A 19,823-nucleotide genomic window follows, 5' to 3' on the forward strand; every position below is an offset into this window, starting at 1 on the left:
AATCTCCCAAATTATATCTTCTCTATACTGATGATGGCTTAAAAGAGAAGGATACATTTAGTAGGCCTAATCTCAACCACCCCCCATATCTTGCAATCTGGATAATCAGATATATCCTTACAGCTATACATCAGATAGGTAAAGCAATAACTGTAACACAGCTATGATGGAATTATTTCCAGACCTGAAACCTAAGAACTAAAATTCACTTGTGAAACTTTGCATTGAGACTGGTGCTTTGGTTTATAGTTTTGCATGATATGACATAAGACAAAAACTGTGAAAAACATTCAGGAAGTTCCATAGTAAGCCAAAAAAAATTGGATTTGTCTCTGTAATATTCAAACACAGGTATGAAAAGACACCTGAGTAGCTGGAGCTCTTCATTAAAGAACAGAAAAGATTGAGAGACATTGACCAGAGTTAACAAAATGCTGCTGGAAAGACATGAAAATGTTACACTGAGCTGGAATCATGGTAATGGAGGACATGGGAGGGAGTGGCATAAACAGCTGATGGTGTGTGCCATCTACTACCCGGATCGGCAAAAGTACCCTTTTAAACAGACTGTTGTATGCCCATGGAATAGACTAATGGAATAGGTGAGGGACAGGGAATTCACAGGAGGTGAAAAAGTGACTGTGAGGAGATATCGACAGAGGTGGTAAAATATAAAATGCACCTAAAGAGCAGACAAGACAGGTAAGCTTTATATCATCAAAGAAATGTACTGTTATTTTAAGGTTGCTTAATAAGCAATGAAAGTAATCACCGTCAGGGGAAACACAACATATCTTTACAGATGCGTGGAATCTATCTCCCAATGAAATAAACATTTTAGTAAAACAGTACAAAGCTGTAATAGTAAATAAGGCTGGAATCTGAAGCACCACGTTTAGAGAAAAACTGAGGTATATTTTCAACATACAGCAAAGCATGATAATAGTTTCATAGGTTCATAGGTGTTTACTAAACTAATGACCACAAGGGACGTTTTTAAGCTTAGCAATGCATCCCAAATCTCTGAAAAGTTCTGATACCCTTGATAATTTAAGCATGGGCATGGGAGATGAACCATTTACAGGTTATCTCTGTCCATTAGGGACATAGGTACCAAACCAGGGGCGAATTTCCGGTTCCCCATTCAATTGTTCAAGTTGCACTTAAATTGGGTTAGGGAGGAACTCTGCTTCAGATGGATTGGGAGCCTGTTCTATAGACGTGGAGATGTAGAAGGACCATCAGAGTGGGGTCTGACACTGCCCTGTATTCCAGGCATAGATCTCCCCTCAAAAGCCTATTGGAGACAGAATATAGAGATAGGGCCTTGAGGCAGTCTGCATAGGACATATTACTTATTACCTGTATTCTTTTAGTGAGGAACCTCTGTGGATGTTCCAGTTGTTGGATATTGCTGAAGGCACTTTAGCTTGATATTATTTTATTTATTTAACATAGTCACTTGCATTCTGTATTTCTCCTTACTAATTTTTCTCAGGCTGAGAATACTTGGTAGCCTTCCCTTCTCAGAAGTCTGTGTTGTGTTGGTAATCTGTAGGCAGGCCTAGGAGTGAAGGTAGAGAGCCAGAACAACTGGAAACCATTTTTCAGTGCAGGTTCATTGGTCAAATCCCTGTCTAATTATAGTCTTAAATTGTGCTTTGGACACAAGTTCACTTACAGACCCCATTTTTCCACCAAACATCCTTTAATTCTTGCCAGTAAGTGTAGGACAGCTCTGCAGGGCCATTAACATCTGCCTGACAGCATCTGTCGGTGTGTAACATGTACCAATGCTAGGTATCCGCACATCTGTTAAGGAAAGCAAACCAGGAAAGTAACCATTCATCCTTTCAAACCTCAGGCAGCCCTAGGGAAAAAGCTTGTTTCTCAGCCTTAGTCACTGGTATAGAGAAAGACACCCAAGTTCGGTAGCAGACCTTTTATTTATTCATTCATGGTGCTGCGACTGCCACGTGCTGAGTGTCATATATTTAATTTTAGCAGACCTTTATGTCTTTTAGAGATTTCACTTAAAACCTTTCAATTTTCTTATGTATCAGTGAAGAAAGATGGTGAATTAGGACAAAACTGTGAAACTTTTATTGTGTCATAAAGCTAAAGAAAAACTAAGGTATAAAATCAATACGAATTAAGTGCTGAATGAGGAAATGTGTTTGCTGAAAAAAAAAACATTCATGATTTTGTTAGAAAAAGAAGATTCATATTTTGCCACAGGACTGAAACTAGGTAAGTGAGTGGTTCCAAAATATAAAAGAAGATCACCCTGTTTGTCCTTTGTTTGCAGACTAAAAATGATGGCCAGTGATATTTAAAGTTCATGAAAACTGTGTTTGCTGGAAATTAAACCAATGTATTTTTGTTTACAAAAGAGTGGACTTAGTGAAAGTAAGCAAAACATATTCTCTGAGTTGAACTTTCAGAGATGAGTCACTTGCTCCAATGGTGTTGAACATTTGTCAAAGGATGACTCATGGAAAAACTGAATGACAGCTGAAGTTCTAGCACTTTGGGAAGCAGAAGGACAAAGCAGGAAAATAGAAATTTTCTTGGAACCTTGTGTTTGCAAATCACCACCATCTTTTAAAGTAAAAAAAAAAAATAAATCCAGTGATCTTTGCTGATATGGGCTTTGATCTTCCTAATAGTAAATAAAGAAATGGATTTTTAAGATGTTTTATGCGTGTATTTTATAAATGATTTGGAGAAACAATTTTCAAGTCTTTGTTACCCAAGACATAGTGTGAAAGTATTAAAATGTGTGACTGTAGTTTGTGTAAATACAGTCCATTTAAAACAATTTGAAATATGTTATTTATATATTATCATATACAGTGTTAGTGTTATTATGTTGTGATTCTGAATGTATGTGAAATGATAATGCAGAGTTACCGGTAAGAATGGTGATAGACTGACTGTTCTGTGGTCATTGAAGAACTCCACACATTTTAAATGTCCTTTGTTCCATGACAGCGGTGACTTTAGAATTAAGAATAGTCTTGTGCAGTGATATCTGACACCAGCGTTCCCTAACTGTGTTAAGGGGCAGTAGTATATCTGTGTGTGTGTGTGTGTGTGTGTGTGTGTGTGTGTGTGTGTGTGTGTGTGTGTGTGTGTGTGTGTGTGTGTGTGTGTGTGTGTGTGTGTGTGCATGAGCTCACATGCATGTGCTTGCAGTGTATCAAACAGAGATGTACACAGTGAGTGTTCAGTGTAGCATTCTTTTGAAAATGGATTTGTACTGTCTGTTTTCACAGATGTAAAATGCTCAATTTAGCCGTGCTATCTGTTGATCATCAGCCTCCTGCCAGTCCATTTGCTTCCCTTCACCAAGTTGAGGGGCCATCATTCATACAGACATAAAAGGTGGTTTAAAATTGTTTTTAAGGCCCTAACACCATGCTCACATGCAGAAAAGGCTAGATGGTGAGGTAGCACTCCCAGCAAGTCAGGATTCCAGTTTGTGTGAACATTGTCTTGAAGGAGATGGCTAAACTGCAATTGACACCAGACTCTGGCTGAAGAAGTTCATTCTAGTGTTATCTCCAAGTAAGGGATCTTTTTAACCAAATAAAATCATCTAGAGGCAACATTTATGTTTATGTGGTGTATTCACACATGCTAGAAAAAGTGAAGCCGCCTAACTACCTCAACTCTCCTTCTACATTTACCACAAATCTTTTATAGCAACTGCACAGGTCAGGTGATCTCCAACAGAAACATGGATATTCCCTGATGTCTTGTTATGTTCAGCCCAACAGGGCCTTGGGTTTCTAGGAGGACTTGTATTCCTGTACATTGCTCCATACGTTTTCGATCCTCACTACTGCTCCTCTGTTATTTATGGATCTTATACACTTCTTGCATGCAGAAATTGTGGATCCTACATGCCAAACTGCCTGCATCATTTATTGAACTTTTTTATTTCTGTCCTTGTTTACCACATGATTTAGTTGTTCTTTCCAAGGCTGCTTAGGATCTAGTTGCACTAATAAAATGCTTCCTTACCTGTAGTTTCAGGTTTGTGTTGTCAATTTCAATAATCTTGGAAAGGATGCTAGCTCCCAGTGTTGTTCTATAATCTTCATAAAATCGTTTGTTCACGTACTGATGTGCAAGAGATGTCTTCCCCACTCTGACAGCACAAACAGAAAAAGAAATATATAATAACATCAATTACTGTACTTGAACAAAATCAGTACTGCAATGGCTTTTCTAATGCTGAGGTATTTATAAGTAATTTATTAAGAAAAGCTGACAGTAGAACTAAAGATGCTGTATAATTCTGTATTTATATTCTGTTGCAACACATTCTGTAGAGTGTACTTTTAGCTGAAATGTGAATTAATAAATACTTGGTATCATCAAACAGTCAATGCAGCAGTTTTGCCATTTAACATCTGGTAATATACTGTGTGTGTGTGTGTGTGTGTGTGTGTGTGTGTGTGTGTGTGTGTGTGTGTGTGTGTGTAGTGTGTGTGTGCGTGTGTATACATGTTTGTGAATGCATATAAATATAGTTACTATATGTATGTGTTAATTTAAAAAGTAACAGTGCCTCCAGTACTTGTGTACAACCCAAGGTACTCCTTTTTTGTGGAGGTGGCGGTGGGTGGGAAGGAAATGAGGGCAGCCTCACAGTAAGACGCTGTCCGGTTCGATTCTCAGCTAGAGCGTCTTCTGCGTGGAGACATGCGTGAATGGGCGTACCTTTGTTGAAGGTTGTGCGTCAGGCCTGGCAAGCCGGTATGTAAAAATCAACTGCCAATCATTAGCGGACAGGAGTTCCGCTGTGGCGACCCCTAACCGGGAAAAGCCGAAAGACACAAACAAACCACTGATGAGGAGTTTCTGGGTAAGAAGAGTAATGACTGTGTTTGTGTGTTTTTTCATCAGAAAACAGCTGCAGTGAGGTGGCAACACTGCTGTCATATTTAAAGAATTACAGGACAACACTTTTTTTCTACTAGATGCCTCACTAACCCCTAATAAAGCTAGTTAATGATCATTTGCATAAGCTTCTGTCTTATGAAACAGAAGGGACTGGTCTACTTCAGTTGATCAATGGACTAAATTGTCAAAACTGACATGGGTGAAACCACATGATTGACAATTTATTTTTTCAGCCATTCTGACTGAGTTCATGGTACAGTAGGGGTTGGGGAATGTGCGCTTTTCTCCACTGTAGTGTGCTCTTGGAGTTGATATATATAATTAGTAAGGATTGTGGGGGGGCACTGCCACCCACATGGGCAGTGCAGGGTAGCTTGCTCCTATGCAAAAACATTGTTTTGTTTGCTGGTGTTATTTGGGTTGTTCAAGTTGACCAATGAACTAAATTGTCAATCACGTGGTCTTGACCATGTCATTTTGGATAATTTTGTCCATTGACCAAATGAAGTAGACCTGAAGGCTAAGCTTTCTTACCCAGGTAACAAATTATAAATAAATAAATTAAATAAATTCAGATACCAAAGTTGCACAGTTTCAACTGGGGGGGGGGGGTGAGCCACAGAACCTATAAACATCTCAATCATCTATGACTTTACCAAGCTTTGATCAAGTGTGCTGAAAAGTACAGCCTTGATTTTGAGAGCTTCATTTGAAATGCATAGATATAAAGCAGGCCATCAGCTTAAAGAGGCTCCTTTAAAAGATTTCTTTGACTTATTTATTTAAATCAAAGCCTTGCGGCACACCTGTGTGAAGGGTTTATTGAGGAGGAGAGAGAATGTCCTATTCACCATCTTTGATCTGAGAGACACAAGGGCCAGATATAAGACATGAAATTTCCAATATCTCTCAGAGCAAAGACTGATTTACTGTGTCAAATGCCTTGATGAGGTCCACAAAAGCAGCCCCAGCAAGAGTTCCCTAGTAAACACTGGCAAGAAACCCATCATAAAAAGCCAGAGGGCAGTCTGAAGCTGTACCATGTAAGAAAGACATGATGGAACTGGAATATTGTGCATTATACCATGACCCCCCCAAAACGTGCACGCTGATTGGCCAGCGTGCACATTGTAAATCGAGTTATACTAATGGAAAAAGGTCCGGTCGCCCGGACATTTTTCCATTAGTATAACTCTACTTTTAAAACACTGTCTCACTATGTTAAATGGGTTTAACATAGCGAGACAGCTTTAAAATAAGCAACGGAGATCTCCGTTGCTTATTTTAGCTGTCTCATATGCTAAACCCATTTAACATAGCGAGACAGGTTTTAAAAAGCAACGGAGAAAGCAAGATCGCCGTTGCTTTTTACTGTTCGCTATGTTAAATGGGTTTAACATAGCAACACAGTTTTAAAATAAGCAACGGACATCTCCGTTGCTTATTTTAAAACTGTCTTGCTATGTTAAACCCATTTAACATAGCGAAAACAGTAAAAAAAAGCAACGGAGATCTTGCTTTCTCCGTTGCTTTTGCCCACAGCTCTGATGTACTGCGCAGGCGTGCAGTACATCAGAACTGCTGCGGATGCCAGACATCTGCGGAAGGGCAGTAAACAGGCATTATACTATGCCATTATTTAAGAAAAGTAATAGTTTCTTTTCTTAAATAATGTCATGGTATAATAGCAATAACCCACTTCTGGGTGTGGGTAATGCTGTATTTACCCACGGTTGGCTTTGTTTGGTCCCTCGGGCTTCACCCTCGGGACCAAACCATGCCAACCGTGGGTAAATCCAGCATTACCCACACCCAGGTGTGGGTTATTGCTATAATGTTCTCTGAAGTACTGAAATAGTTTGTAAGCAAAAATACACTAAAGAATCCTGGCCATAGCAGGAAGGGTTGAGTTTTGTATTGGTACGGAAGATAACAGCTGAAGACCCCCTTTTTGGTGGGACTGTATCTATTATGTCAAGAGACTTAATAAACACACACACACACACACACACAGACACACACACACACACACACACACACACACACACACACACACACACACACACACACACACACACACACACACACACACAGAGCAGAAGTAATCAAACCTCCAAGAGATCTTTAGTCAAGTTGATTTATCTAGCATTTGTGTGTACCGCGTGAAATGGTGACCACTATGTCTAAATCAATAGCCGTAAAGCCATGCATCCCTTATTGTACATACCATTTTTTCAAGTTTGAAAACTACACACACATACACATGCACACTATTTTATTTATTAATAAAGTAGCATGCATTACATTACATTGATCAGCTACAACAAACCTTAACAATATACTGAGTATGTCATAGACTATTTGCATCAAAATGAGGGAGAGTTACAAGGGATAGGAGACTAACCAGTAGATGGGTGTTCTGGTGTCAGTTCTCTAGGCAATGTACTAGACTGTAGTGATTAAGCAACAACTGATGCATAGAGAATAGCTCTCAAATTAATGGTCAAGCTATGTCTCCATCTTCGTGACTTTTGGGCAATAGCCAAGTAGCTGCCACTGTAGATATAAACATCAAAATGATTTCTCTTTCCAGGGTGATGGACCCACTGTGCATGACAGCAACTCAGCAAACTGAGAGGCTCTAAGAACAGAACCACGTTTTCTCCAGGATGAGAGATCAGTTGTGGTGGTTTTGGCATATAGCATGGATGCCAGTTGAGTATATCTTGCTGCAGGTGTACCAGGCACACCTGATTAAGGAAGGGCTGAAGGCAAATCCAGGACATTCATTGCTTCAGAGATAATATCTTTTAACTTGATTGAGAATTCCTAGTAATCTTCCAGGATGAGCTGGGGACTGTTTCTTGGGATAGAAATGTCCCAATTCCCATGCTCAGCTTACTACCACAGTGACACTCACCAGGACAGGGGGTTAGCAAAGTGAATAAATGAATGACTACATGAACTAATTCCAAAATATGCAAATTTTCCTTGGATGGGATATAGTTCTGAGCAGAATGCAAACATATAAAAAGGGATCCACTAAAAAAACAAAACCATATGCACTAGTGTACTCAAGATTGTAAGGTTTAAGGACAAAAGAACACACACACACACACACACACACACACACACACACACACACACACACACACACACACACACACACACACACACACACACACACACACTCACAAAGTGTTTTTATAGGAAACCAAGCCCTCTGTAACCTTCTTACCTTATTATTCTCCCTCTATTGCCACTGCATCTTGGGGAAAGAGCTGTCAGCAACAGACAGTGAAAATCTGTCTCGCCCTTTCTCCATTCGGCTACTATCCCAGGTAACATGGAAAATGTAGGAAGTACTATGCACACAATTATAGATTAATTGCTCCAACATGGGAACTACAATAACACATGATCAGTAAACTGCCTCAAGCTGACAGAGCTTATGTAGCTGTATTAAGTGCAAGCTCTTACTACACAACAGAATGAAGAGATGGTCACAGAAAGAGCCGTTTTACATATAGAGATGTGGTGAAAAAACAGAGATTCTCTTCTAGATGAACCTAAAATGTTGTGGTACCTGAAATGAACAGAAATGTGTCACAAATACATTTCCTGGACAAAGGCAGGAAATTCACTTACCATCAGGTGGGTTGTTGACATGTGTGGAATGGGGATGAGGTCCCTATAACATTTTTTTAAAGTAGAAGAAATACAATTTCTTATTAACTCTAAGCATATGAAAGAACAGAAATTCTTTTTTTTTTTTGCAAGCTGAAACATTTAAAGGAAGAGTTAAAATAATGAAACATTGGTAAGAATAAAAAATGTAATAACTAAAGAGTTAGTAACTATTTAAATTTATTGGCCATCCCACCAGAATACAAAGTGCCCACCCCCTTTCAATCTCTCTTGCTCTTTTAAAATTATTGGCTCTCCATTTAGACAGCTAAAGCTTAAGTTTCCCTCCTTTCATATCTAACTGCTTAGTACACACTGCAGTGCTTAGGATATTATACATATTTTTCTATCTTACCTATAAAATCTGCAACATCAATTGCAAGACCACCAATTACTACACAGCCCATATTCTACTTCTCAGTAGTCATCTTGGGATAAGTGCTTCTGTTTTCTCCTGGCGAGAGAATGAGCACAGAGACATTATTTCCTGGAGACTGCTGATCACCAAAAAGCTTAATATCTGCTTCATATGTGACAGCTTGGCATTTGTGCTTAGATTCTGCTCATGGTGTGAGAAGGAGAAAAGTGCATTGATATCTGACTGTTTCTGGTTGGGCAGTGTGTGTCTGTGCTTAACATTCATGATTGGTCTGGTTGCTATTCAAGACATCTACCAAGAAAAGGCTACAGCAAGCCTACAGACCCTTGCATCATCTGGGACAAGACTGTGGCTCACCAAACAGGCTGTGGCCTGCTTCTCATCTTGGGATTGATGCTAATTTTTTGCTTTTGGTAACAGAAGAAGCAAAGGAACATTGTATCCCAGCAGAATGAAGCTGTGGTGAGACCAGCACTAGTAGTAGCCAGTAAGTAGCCATTCACACAACTCCCCTCTTTTCATCATTCTTGACAAGCTAATCTTTATTTTAAATAAGTACTGCTTGATTTGTTTCTAACTTAAGAATATCTGCCCAGGTACTTCATCCTTAAGTTTTCAGGGTTTATTTATTAGTTTCCCCTCAAGTGTTTGGCAGTGTCTTGTATAGACACAGACCGCTTGAATGAAATGTTTCCTGTGAAAGCACGATCGAAATTTCAGCAATACCTGTTTGCACAAAGGGCAACTAGTTTGCAGTGACAAGCACTGTTCCCGGAGTTGCAAACCGGATACTCCTGATATGGCTTTATATTCTCACTCCAACTGTCTAATCAATAAAAAAGGGTCTGTTGTCATGGATATGAATTTTCCCACTGTCTTTGTTGCCAGATTAGTGGATATGGGCATTTTGAGGCTATGCAGAAATTGTCTCATGTTTACTGACAGCCAGTTAATTCTCAAACAAATTGATAAGTGTGTGAGAGATGTATTTACACAGTGTCACTGGAGGCAATGCTCTCACATAAAAGTACTCCTAATGACAATAAGGTTGTCAGTAGTACACATGCTGCACCCATCACACACAATTCAAAGCAGCCATATTGGCACACATAGGCTAAGGCATTTAAATGTAACCTTCCTAAACCCCAAACACCTCCTAGTTGAAGTACACAAAACAAATACCCTCAGCAGTCCTGAATGCACTCTTTTAAAACAGCACCCACATCAACATGTACAGCCACATCTCATGGAGCCTCTACTTGTAAGTCCATAAGGCAAGTCACTGCACAATCCAACATTCTGTCACTGGAGACTCCATCATGAGGCACAATGATGTCCCTCTCACCAGGCTGAGTAAAAAATTAAAAAGCGAAAAGAACTTACAAAGTGATGTAAAATAAGTTTAATAGCAAAGCATTTTGAGAAAAAAACTTTACTTTGTGCTTAAAATCATACTAAAGCACATTTTTATTTATACACCGCAGGAACAAATTCAAAGCAACAGAAGTGCAGCAACAATAAAATAATTAAAATAAACAATTAAGTGCTTGTTTCATGGAAAAAGAGACCTGTTAAGAACAGGTTTTAAACTCAGTGTCATTCAGCCCAGAGCACATCTGCTTGAAAGTAATCCATCTGTACTCAACATTCTCAGTATTCAACACAATATCCCCTCCTCTATTAGTTCTTTCAATTGTTTTATAACCCTAAATGTAAAACTATGCATTTGCTCTGATCTTAGCTTATGGTATGTTTAGCTAAGGCATTCCTCTCCACCTCCCTATGTATGTCAGATAGGTGTTGGGCTATTCTTTCTTTTAACATACTGCTGCTTTTTCCAACATAAAATGGAGTACACTTTTCACAGGTGGCTAAGTAAACTACATTCTTGGTTTTGCAAGTGGCAAACATGTGAAAATAAAATGTCTTACTTATATTAGGATGTACAAAAACATTGTTCTTATTTATATAGTGACAAGCATCACTGAGTTAGGCGACCAGCCAGTTCTCTGCTATCTGCATCTGAGCCATCTGATGCTTACAACTAAACATAAGGCTGTTATTGCTTGTACTTCTGCACTTGCTGTTATCACTGTTTTTGCTGATTATTTTTACATTTTTACTGTAATTTTTTACTGTTTTTCAACCTCTGCATTTGACTTGTGTTCTGGGCACTTGTTCTGTGTAGCATAGACTAGCCACAGATTCTGCTGTTTCTAGTTCTGCTTGTATTTTAATTGAGCACTAATCACCAGCAAACTTGTTCTGGAGAGGGCCCCCTACACCCTTGTTGCAGGGGGTGTGTGGCTAGAGACCCATCTGTTGAAGCTCATTGGTCAAGACTCTATACTGAGCATTGCATTTTCCTTAGCTGTGATCTGTTTTCCAGTAGGGCATTTTTACGATTATGCTTAAAATAAGTACAGCCTCTAACCTACCCCCTCTAGTTCTTCTCATCTATACATCTCACAAGATCCTCAACTGGTCATTTCTGGTCAATCCCTGTTACCAACCACACCTGTTACCTAGCACTGTAGAAGGACAATACCCCACTATTACTCCTCCTGAGGCAATGTAGTAATTCCCTCATGTACATTGCCAGCCCACTTTTTTTACGATACTCCAACTCAACATGCGAGAGGTGCAGCTACAAAAAAACAAAGAATCAAAGCTCCTTCACTCACCAGCCAGTATACCTGACCATACGCAAGTTGTCAGCACTCATATCTCACCACCCTCACCTACCATGCAACCAACAGATAACCCCATGTATGAGGAGGTCCTCTCTAAAAACCTACACAAGCACATCACACTTGCATATGAACAAAGTATACATAAAAAGACACGTGCCAGTGTCTCACCAAGTAAGCCATTAAGTTGTAACACAAAACCAAATGTACTAGTCACAGGTGATTCTATCTATAGGATTACTGACCTCAAACAAATGCCCTACACTGACCACCTCAAAAAACTCCAGATTTACTCCGTAGCATATCGTCTACTCTGAGGTCATCTCTGCCTAACATATAAAGTTATGTCAAACCCAGAGCTGTTGGACATGCTACACCTAAAGAAATCCCAATCCCTCCGAGCTACATGCTCTAGGGATCTAAACCTTGTCACCACAATAAATAGGACATGCTGGAGGGATAGATTCCTGCCCCAGAGACTTCCTATACTCTGAAACAAGCTACCCATCTATGTCAAGCAAAGTTCTTCATTAGCACTCTTCAAGAAAAATCTTGATGAGTGGATGGGAAATAGGAAATACACCCCGGGGATCACTTCTGTGTCTCTGCTGGACAGTGGCACCGGAAAATAACTTTCTTGGGTGGCATAATCTCTGGCACCTTGCTGGCTAGGCTTATGCAGGCCCTTGGGCTGATAGCCTAGTACCCACCTATGAACCTATGAGACACACTGATGTGCCACTCACCAGGTTGAATAAGGAGAAGGTCACAGTTTGCTGTCTGTTTGGTGCCAGGATCTGGAACATCACACAAGCACTCAAGTCTGTCAGTAGCAAGCACTGTTATAGCTCTGTCATAGTACATGTTGGTGTGAACAACCTGAGAAGTACCTCTGTGGACTATATGAAAAGAGACATGACTAAACCCTGTGATTATGTGTCCCAGACAAGTATGTCCCTAGTCTTAAGCAGCATAATACCGGCACCTAGGATAATGCTACAATACAAGCAAAAGATGATTGACTTCAGCAAATGGCTTAGTTTCTAGTGTCATTCGAAGGGATTAATTTCCTGTCAGCCGAGGATGCCATGATTGACAGATCTTGATGCTTTGTCACAGACGGTCTTCACCTGTCTCCCCTACGATTTTAGCTCTTGCTTCCCCCCAGTGCCTTTTTAGGCAATGTCACAAGTACAACATTTCCAAAGTAAATTATTCCTCAAAAATCATCAGGGTCATGCTGCTAAACACTAGTAGCCTAAACCTAAAACTGCACTCATTGGAAGCAGTCCTCACCTTGGAGGATATTGATATCTGTGCTGTCACAGAAACTTGGTTCAAGACTACGGAAAGCACCCCAGCCATACTGGGTTACATTCAATGGCTTCCACTTGCTTAGACCATCAAATGAGAGTGAAAAATCCAAAGGAGGAGGAGTATTAACATTTTGTTAAAGACACATACTCATCTAGATTAGTAAGACTAAATGAGTCCCTCAAACTACTCCAAGTACAACTCTTTGTAGGAAAAACTTCTGTCCAAATTATCACCAGTTAGAGAACCCCCTCCATAAGCCAGGACACCCACAATGCCTACCTGGACATCCTGGAGTTGCTCAATATACCACCAAACACCCTGGTTTTGGGAGACTTCAACTACCATTCAATAAATTGGACTAATTACACCTGTACCAACACACTCACCCAGAGAGTCTTGAACTTTGTAAACTCTAATGCCCTGGACCAGTTAGTGGACACCTTAACTATGGGTTCAAACATTCTGGATCTAGTACTTACAAACATGAGTGATTATTGCACCACCCCAAGTGTACAGTCATCTCTAGTGAGATCTGACCACATGGCAGTCACAGTAGAAGTAACAGCAGTGTCTGACCCTACCCAACTTGGAACAAGAGTAAAACATTTCTCCAAAGCAAACTATAATCTCTTATGAGATGATATTACTAGTTTCATAGCCCCTACTCCTACTGATGGCAAGGATACCTATGCAGATGCTTATATGAAAACATTGAATAAATACCTTCACCGCAGGATCAACTCAGCTGTACTTGACTGGATAAAGGTAATTTCCTCGTGTAAGAATAAACCAGCTTGGTGGACATCCACCATAAACAGGCTATATAACAGGAGAAAGAAAATGCTGTCTATAAGCAGTAGGAGATGGTCCCCAAACTCAAAGGACTACCTCATTGGCCTAAATAAGCAAATAAGACACCTAGTGAAAAAATCCAAAGCTGACTATGTATCTAAATTAGCCACTCTAGCCAAGGGTAATGATGAGGCATTCTTTGGCTACGTCTGCAACCTCAAAGGAAAATCCCAGATTTGCACAGAACATGTTGTAAATGGCACAACATATACCAGAACTTGTGATATTGCTAACTTGCTGGCACATATGTTCAGTGAGAACTTCTCCCCCCAGTCTCCACCCAGTATACCACAAGACATCCCTCCTACATGTCTCTCCCCCAAAAATCTGTAAGGAACAGGTCCTTAATGCCCTATCCAAGGCTAAAATCACTGCTTCTGTGGGACTAGATAACATCCCTGACTGTGTCCTAAATTGCCTAAAGAAAGTGCTGTACCTCTGAGTACCCTCTTTATCTGCAGTCTATGCACTGGGTATGTTCCTGCAGATGACAAAAGTGCCACTGTCATCACACTCCACAAAGGGGGTTCCTCTGCTGATCCTTGGAATTACAGACCCATAGGTCTGACCAGCCTCATATGCAAATCCATGGAGAGAATCATCGTGGATCTTATCAAAAGGATATAGGAGACCTCCAAACACTAGACCCATCCCAGTTTGGTTTCATCAAAGGGAGAGTGTGCCTACTAAACCTGGTGGACTTCTATGAGACAGTCATCAAAGCCCTGGATGAAGGCAAAACTGTGCATGCTGCCTATTTAGACTTAGCAAAGGCCTTCAACACCATTCCCCACTCAGGCATCATTGATACACTTACACAACTGAATGTAAACCTGTATATAGTCATGTGGGTTGCAAAGTGGCTCAACAATAGAACATACACACAGTTAAAATATGGGATACTTCATTCACCTTCAGACCTGTAACCAGTGGAGTACCTCAGGTCTAGGTGCTGGGGCCCTTATTGTTTGAAATTTACTTTTCAGATGTACAGGCCAAAACAAAGAGCACAAGCTGGGAGTGATCATGGAATCCCCTAGCAACAATGACACCCAAGGGGAAGGTCTTACTCAAACCAATAACTGGTGCCAAAGTCACGGGCTCAAGTTAAATGCTAAAAAGTGCATCATCATCATCCCTTTTGGTAAATGAGATGTCCCTGCAAAGTACCCCATTAACAACACCTTAAGTACTCAATCCATGATAAGAGATCTGGCACACAGGTTAACTGACCTTTGCTTTGACCATCATGTATCCACAGTGGTAAGGAATGCTTTCTACATTGCTCATCTCATCAATAAGGGCATTGCCTCCAGAAAAAAGAGGTTATAACCCCCCTTTACTCCTCTCTCATTAGACCACCTATAGAGTACAATGCACCCTTTGGTATGTACCTCACCAGGCACCTCCAACTGGAGAGACCTCAGAGGTACCTTAAAAAGAAAATTCAATGTTCCCAGCACCTGCCTGTGCTGATAGACTAAATCCCTGTCACTATACTCTTTTTCATGCAGACTACTGAGGAGTGATCTCTGCCTAGCCTATAGCATAACCTCAGATCCTGCCCCAATGGAAATGCTACACATTAGCAAGATAAATGGTACTCATTGCACCCACTCTAGTGACCTCAACATTAGAAGTGACCTTATCAGAACCTGCTGGCGAGACAGGTTCATCTCCCTGAGGCGCCACGTACTCTGGAACATATCTTTCAACCATACCATATTCCTTGGTATTTATTGGTTTTGAGGGCAAAATAATGAGGTGCCATGAATTTCCAAGTGGTCCCTTTAAGTCCCATTTTATTTTTACAATTTTAAATTATGGATAATGCCATCACGTATTGTCAGCATGTAGGGGTGTGCATGAAGCCTGTCAGACTCAGATACTGATGCAAGATAATTTGAGCCAAATCAGGGGCTTCCATGAAAAACAGACAGTTGAAAAGTATGCATGCCTAATTCCAAGTACTAGACAATGCATAATTTGATAACATAAATTAAACATAGTCAACAAATGATAAAAGAAACATGTATGCGGGGTAATGTGGATAAAATTAACAAAACAGCAAAAAGAGTAGAAACAACCCCCAAAAAATTTGCTGTAAAGATTTCCCTGGATGAGTTACATGCTGGTGATCCCACCCGGTCTGTTTGGTACAGCTGTGGTGGACAATGATATGACTTCTTATTTGTTATTAGGACTGTGAGTTTGTCATGTCCCAAAGCACCCAATACATTTGTTCTCTTAGTTGTTCAAATTACAGAAATGGTGAGGCATTGAGTATCCAACGTCAAGGCATTCACTGAAAGGATTTTCAGTGACTTTCAGTTTGAAGATTAGACTAAAAAGATGTGGTGAGAAGTTGTCCACCAACAGCACATCAATGAGGTATTATTTTTAATGTAAGAATGATGATGAGTCTCATTCATCCATCAACAGTCAACCCCATTTTTACATGCAGAATATATTGCCTTGTCAAAGGATATGTAATGCGTTAAGGGTGAGCGGGAAGGTGGGAACGGGTCGGGCAATGCCTGGGTATTTGGAGGGTGTACCATGTATGTGCATGCACTGAGGCTGAGAGGGAAGGAAGGGCAATGTCTTGAGTTCTTGGGTCAGTTTTGGTGTCCCCATGCAGCCAGTGTACTTTGCAGCATCTTGAAGGCTGGATGGCGTCTTAAGTTTGAGCGACTTCCATTAGTATCTGTTTAATGGAGCTGCAAAGGATTGGTAGATTAATCAGGAATCCAGAATGGACTCTTGAGTGACTCTCATTAATAACAGTTTGATAGAGCTGCTAAGGATTGATGGATTAATCAAGGTATACTGTTGGAGAATTATGCAGTGTCTGTTTTTTGTTTGTGTAATGAAGAAACTTTCCAGTTAAAATGATGTAATTAGTTTGGCCATTTTTCCATTGTTTGTATTCAACAGATGCCTGAGATCAAGTTCCAACTTCTTTGCTGTACTAACTTTTTGCTTACAGACAAAACAATTAATTGGTAGCTTTAGATGGAGCAGTATTTGTTTTCTCTTATTGGTTGCTGGTTTTTGTAACGCCACAATAAAACTCATTTTCTCCTTCCCTCCTGTTAGCCCATTTTTGTCACTTTACTTTTGCATTTAGCAGGAACAATAAATAAATGTTGCAGAATGATCATGTGGGTTGACTGATGTATTTAAAAGATATAGTGGTTAGGTTTTATCCCTAGCAGTTTGAAACTTGCAGCAGAGCTTAATTAGAGCACATGCAGTTAGTGTTGGTTACATATTGCCTTGTATTTGTTAAAGATCAGCTGTGTTCTTCTGCTGTGTGATGCCTCTCCATGTTTCAGAGCAAGAAATCTGAACAAAGCCAAAAATAATGGTGGGACAAAGGCCCAAAATAGGGACAGATGTTAAATATCGCTCCTGAAACTCAGGTAATTGCTAGAATAACAGGTTTTGCAATATTACATATTTTCTGAGGGATATGAAGTCTGAAATTCAGATGTCTGCCATTATTTATTATTATTTAGAGACACTGATCTTTATGCTGGTATCCCACAATCCCATAGGAGTAGGTGCGGTTACACAATTGTGTATGCAAATTTTATGTTAATTACCATCCCGAGTTTTGGCCGGTTGTACCTACTTTCATGGGCCCTTGTCCAAATTTTTGATGTCTCCAGGTTGATAGGTATGCTGTGGAATAAACTTCCAGTCCTAGTAAAACAGAGCCATTCACTAACCCTTTTCAAGGGTAATCTGGATAATTGGATAGGGAATTACAAATTCACCCCTGGGGTTTCACCTGCATTCCTTCTGGAGGGGCTCAGCAGGTGTTGAGTCAGGTCTACTAATAACACCATTAAAAGAGTGAAAAAAATTTGACTGGGCTTGTAAGGGCCTCAGAGCCATTAGCCTAGTAACCTCCTATGATCCTATAAAAACCTGGCTATCATAACAAGGCACAATATTTTTAGTTTTTATTATAGCATGCTTAAAGCAAATTTCAATAATATACACCCTCCTTCTTCATATATATATATATATATATATATATATATATATATATATATATATCTACAAAGGCATTGTGTGCAGTCAATTCCTTACAGCCATTCATCTAAATACAGATATATCTGACTGTAAAAAACAGCTAGATGAGATAGTCACAGAGTTTTAAAATAGGGACTATAGTATTAAACTGTTAAAAGAAAATAAAAAACAAGTGTCGAATGAAAGCGAAGGCCTAGCTAGACTGTATTTCTCAGACATAGAAGAAAGTCCAACTATGGGAGTGTAAATAATATTATGGATAATACTTCCAGAAATAAATTTGGGTGGCCGCAGTGGTGCAGAGGTTAGTGTTGCCTTCTCACAGCAAGAGGTTCTCCAGTTCGATTCTTGGCGGGGTTGCTTTCTGTGAGGAGTCTGCATGTCCTCCCTGTGATCACATGGGATTCCTCAGGGTTCTCCAGTTTCCTCCCACATTCCAAAGACATATGCTGCAGGTGGATTGGACACTCTAAATTGGCCCTAGGTGTGAGTGTGGTTGTGTGTAACTTCTGTGGAAGATTGGGTGTTGGGCTGGCAACTCAGCACAGTAAAACTCTACTACCAATCTTTCTGCGGACCATTGTTCCAGTATGGCGACCCCTCAAGGGAAAAGCTGATAGGAGAAGAAGACTTCCAAAAATAAGTTTAGATATATTAGGCAGTATAATGCACATACCAATAGGGTTAAGCAACTAATAAGGCAAAATTGGTCTATAGTGTGTAAATCTGATGTGGTTAAGGAAATTGTAGGTTCATCACTTAGTTTTGCATTTAGGAAAAGTAGGAATCTGAAACAACAACTTTTCTTATAAAGACCTACAAATGTGCTTTAAGAATGCTATAGCAAAAATTAAAAATACTGTGCCTTGCTATGATTGCCAGTTTTGTCACCATGTAAATAAGAACAATGTTTTTGTACACCCTAATGCAAGTAAGACATTTTATTTTCACATTTGCCACTTGCAAAAGCAAGAATGTGAATTACTTATCCACCTGTGAAAAATTTTCTTCATTTTATGTTGGGAAAAAACAACTGGATTTTAAAAGAAAGAATAGCCCAACACCATCTGACATACGTAGGGAGGTGGAGAGTAATGCCTTAGCTAAGCATATCATAAACTCAGATAAAATGCATAGTTTTACATTTAGGGTTATAAAAAACATTGAAAGAAGTATTAGAGGAGGGAATATTGTGTTGAATACTGAGAATGTTGAGTACAGATGGCTTAATTACTTTCAAGCAGATGTGCTCTGGGCTGAATGATACTGTGAACTTAAAGAAGGTCTCTTTTTCCAGGTTACAAGCACTTAATTCTTTATTTTAATTGTTTTATTGTTGCTGCGCTTCTATTGGCTTGACTTTTTTCATGTGGTGTATATATGAAAATGTGTTTTAGTATGATTTCAACCACTGAAGAAGAGTTTTATCTCAAAAGCTTTGCTATTAAACTTATTTTTACATCACTTTGTGAGTTCCTTTTGCTTTTTATTCTTGGACTGTTTTGTTTGGTACTCTATACTGGGTGTTTACCAGTTTGTTTTTTTACCAGGCTGAGTAAGGAGAAAGTCACGGCCAGTTGATTATCAGGGGCTATGATTCACCACATTATGCACGCACTGAGGTCATTGCACAACAAGTACCAGTATGACTCAGTCATAGTCTGTGTGGGTGTAAATGACATGAGACGTATCGCCCTAGACTATATGAAGAGAGACATCATGGAGTTCTCAGAATATGTGTCCCAGGCTGGTATGAACCTAGCACTGAGCAGCATGTTACCTTTTCCAAGGATGATGCCACAATATGAACAAAAGATGAAAGACTTTAATAATTGGCTTAGTTTCTGGTGTCATTCTGAGGTGTGCAATATTTGTCAGCATGGAAGGAGATGCCAAACTGAAATTACTTCCAACATAGCAAATGAAAACCAATTAAATCT

General features: G+C 39.7%; 1 protein-coding gene across 2 annotated transcripts in view; it reads right to left on the reverse strand.

The window, feature by feature from the left end:
• RAB7B (RAB7B, member RAS oncogene family) overlaps positions 1-19,823 on the reverse strand; it is a 302,865-nt gene that overhangs the window by 119,546 nt on the left and 163,496 nt on the right. For both annotated transcript variants that reach the window (XM_044076843.1, XM_044076842.1), the window contains exon 3: positions 4,030-4,156. In XM_044076843.1, coding sequence (XP_043932778.1) covers positions 4,030-4,156 — 127 coding nt within the window. The remainder of the gene's footprint in view (positions 1-4,029; positions 4,157-19,823) is intronic.

Source organism: Protopterus annectens, chromosome 7.part0, assembly GCF_019279795.1.
Source record: "Protopterus annectens isolate FY-2018-M chromosome 7.part0, PAN1.0, whole genome shotgun sequence".
Classification (NCBI taxonomy): domain Eukaryota; kingdom Metazoa; phylum Chordata; order Ceratodontiformes; family Protopteridae; genus Protopterus; species Protopterus annectens.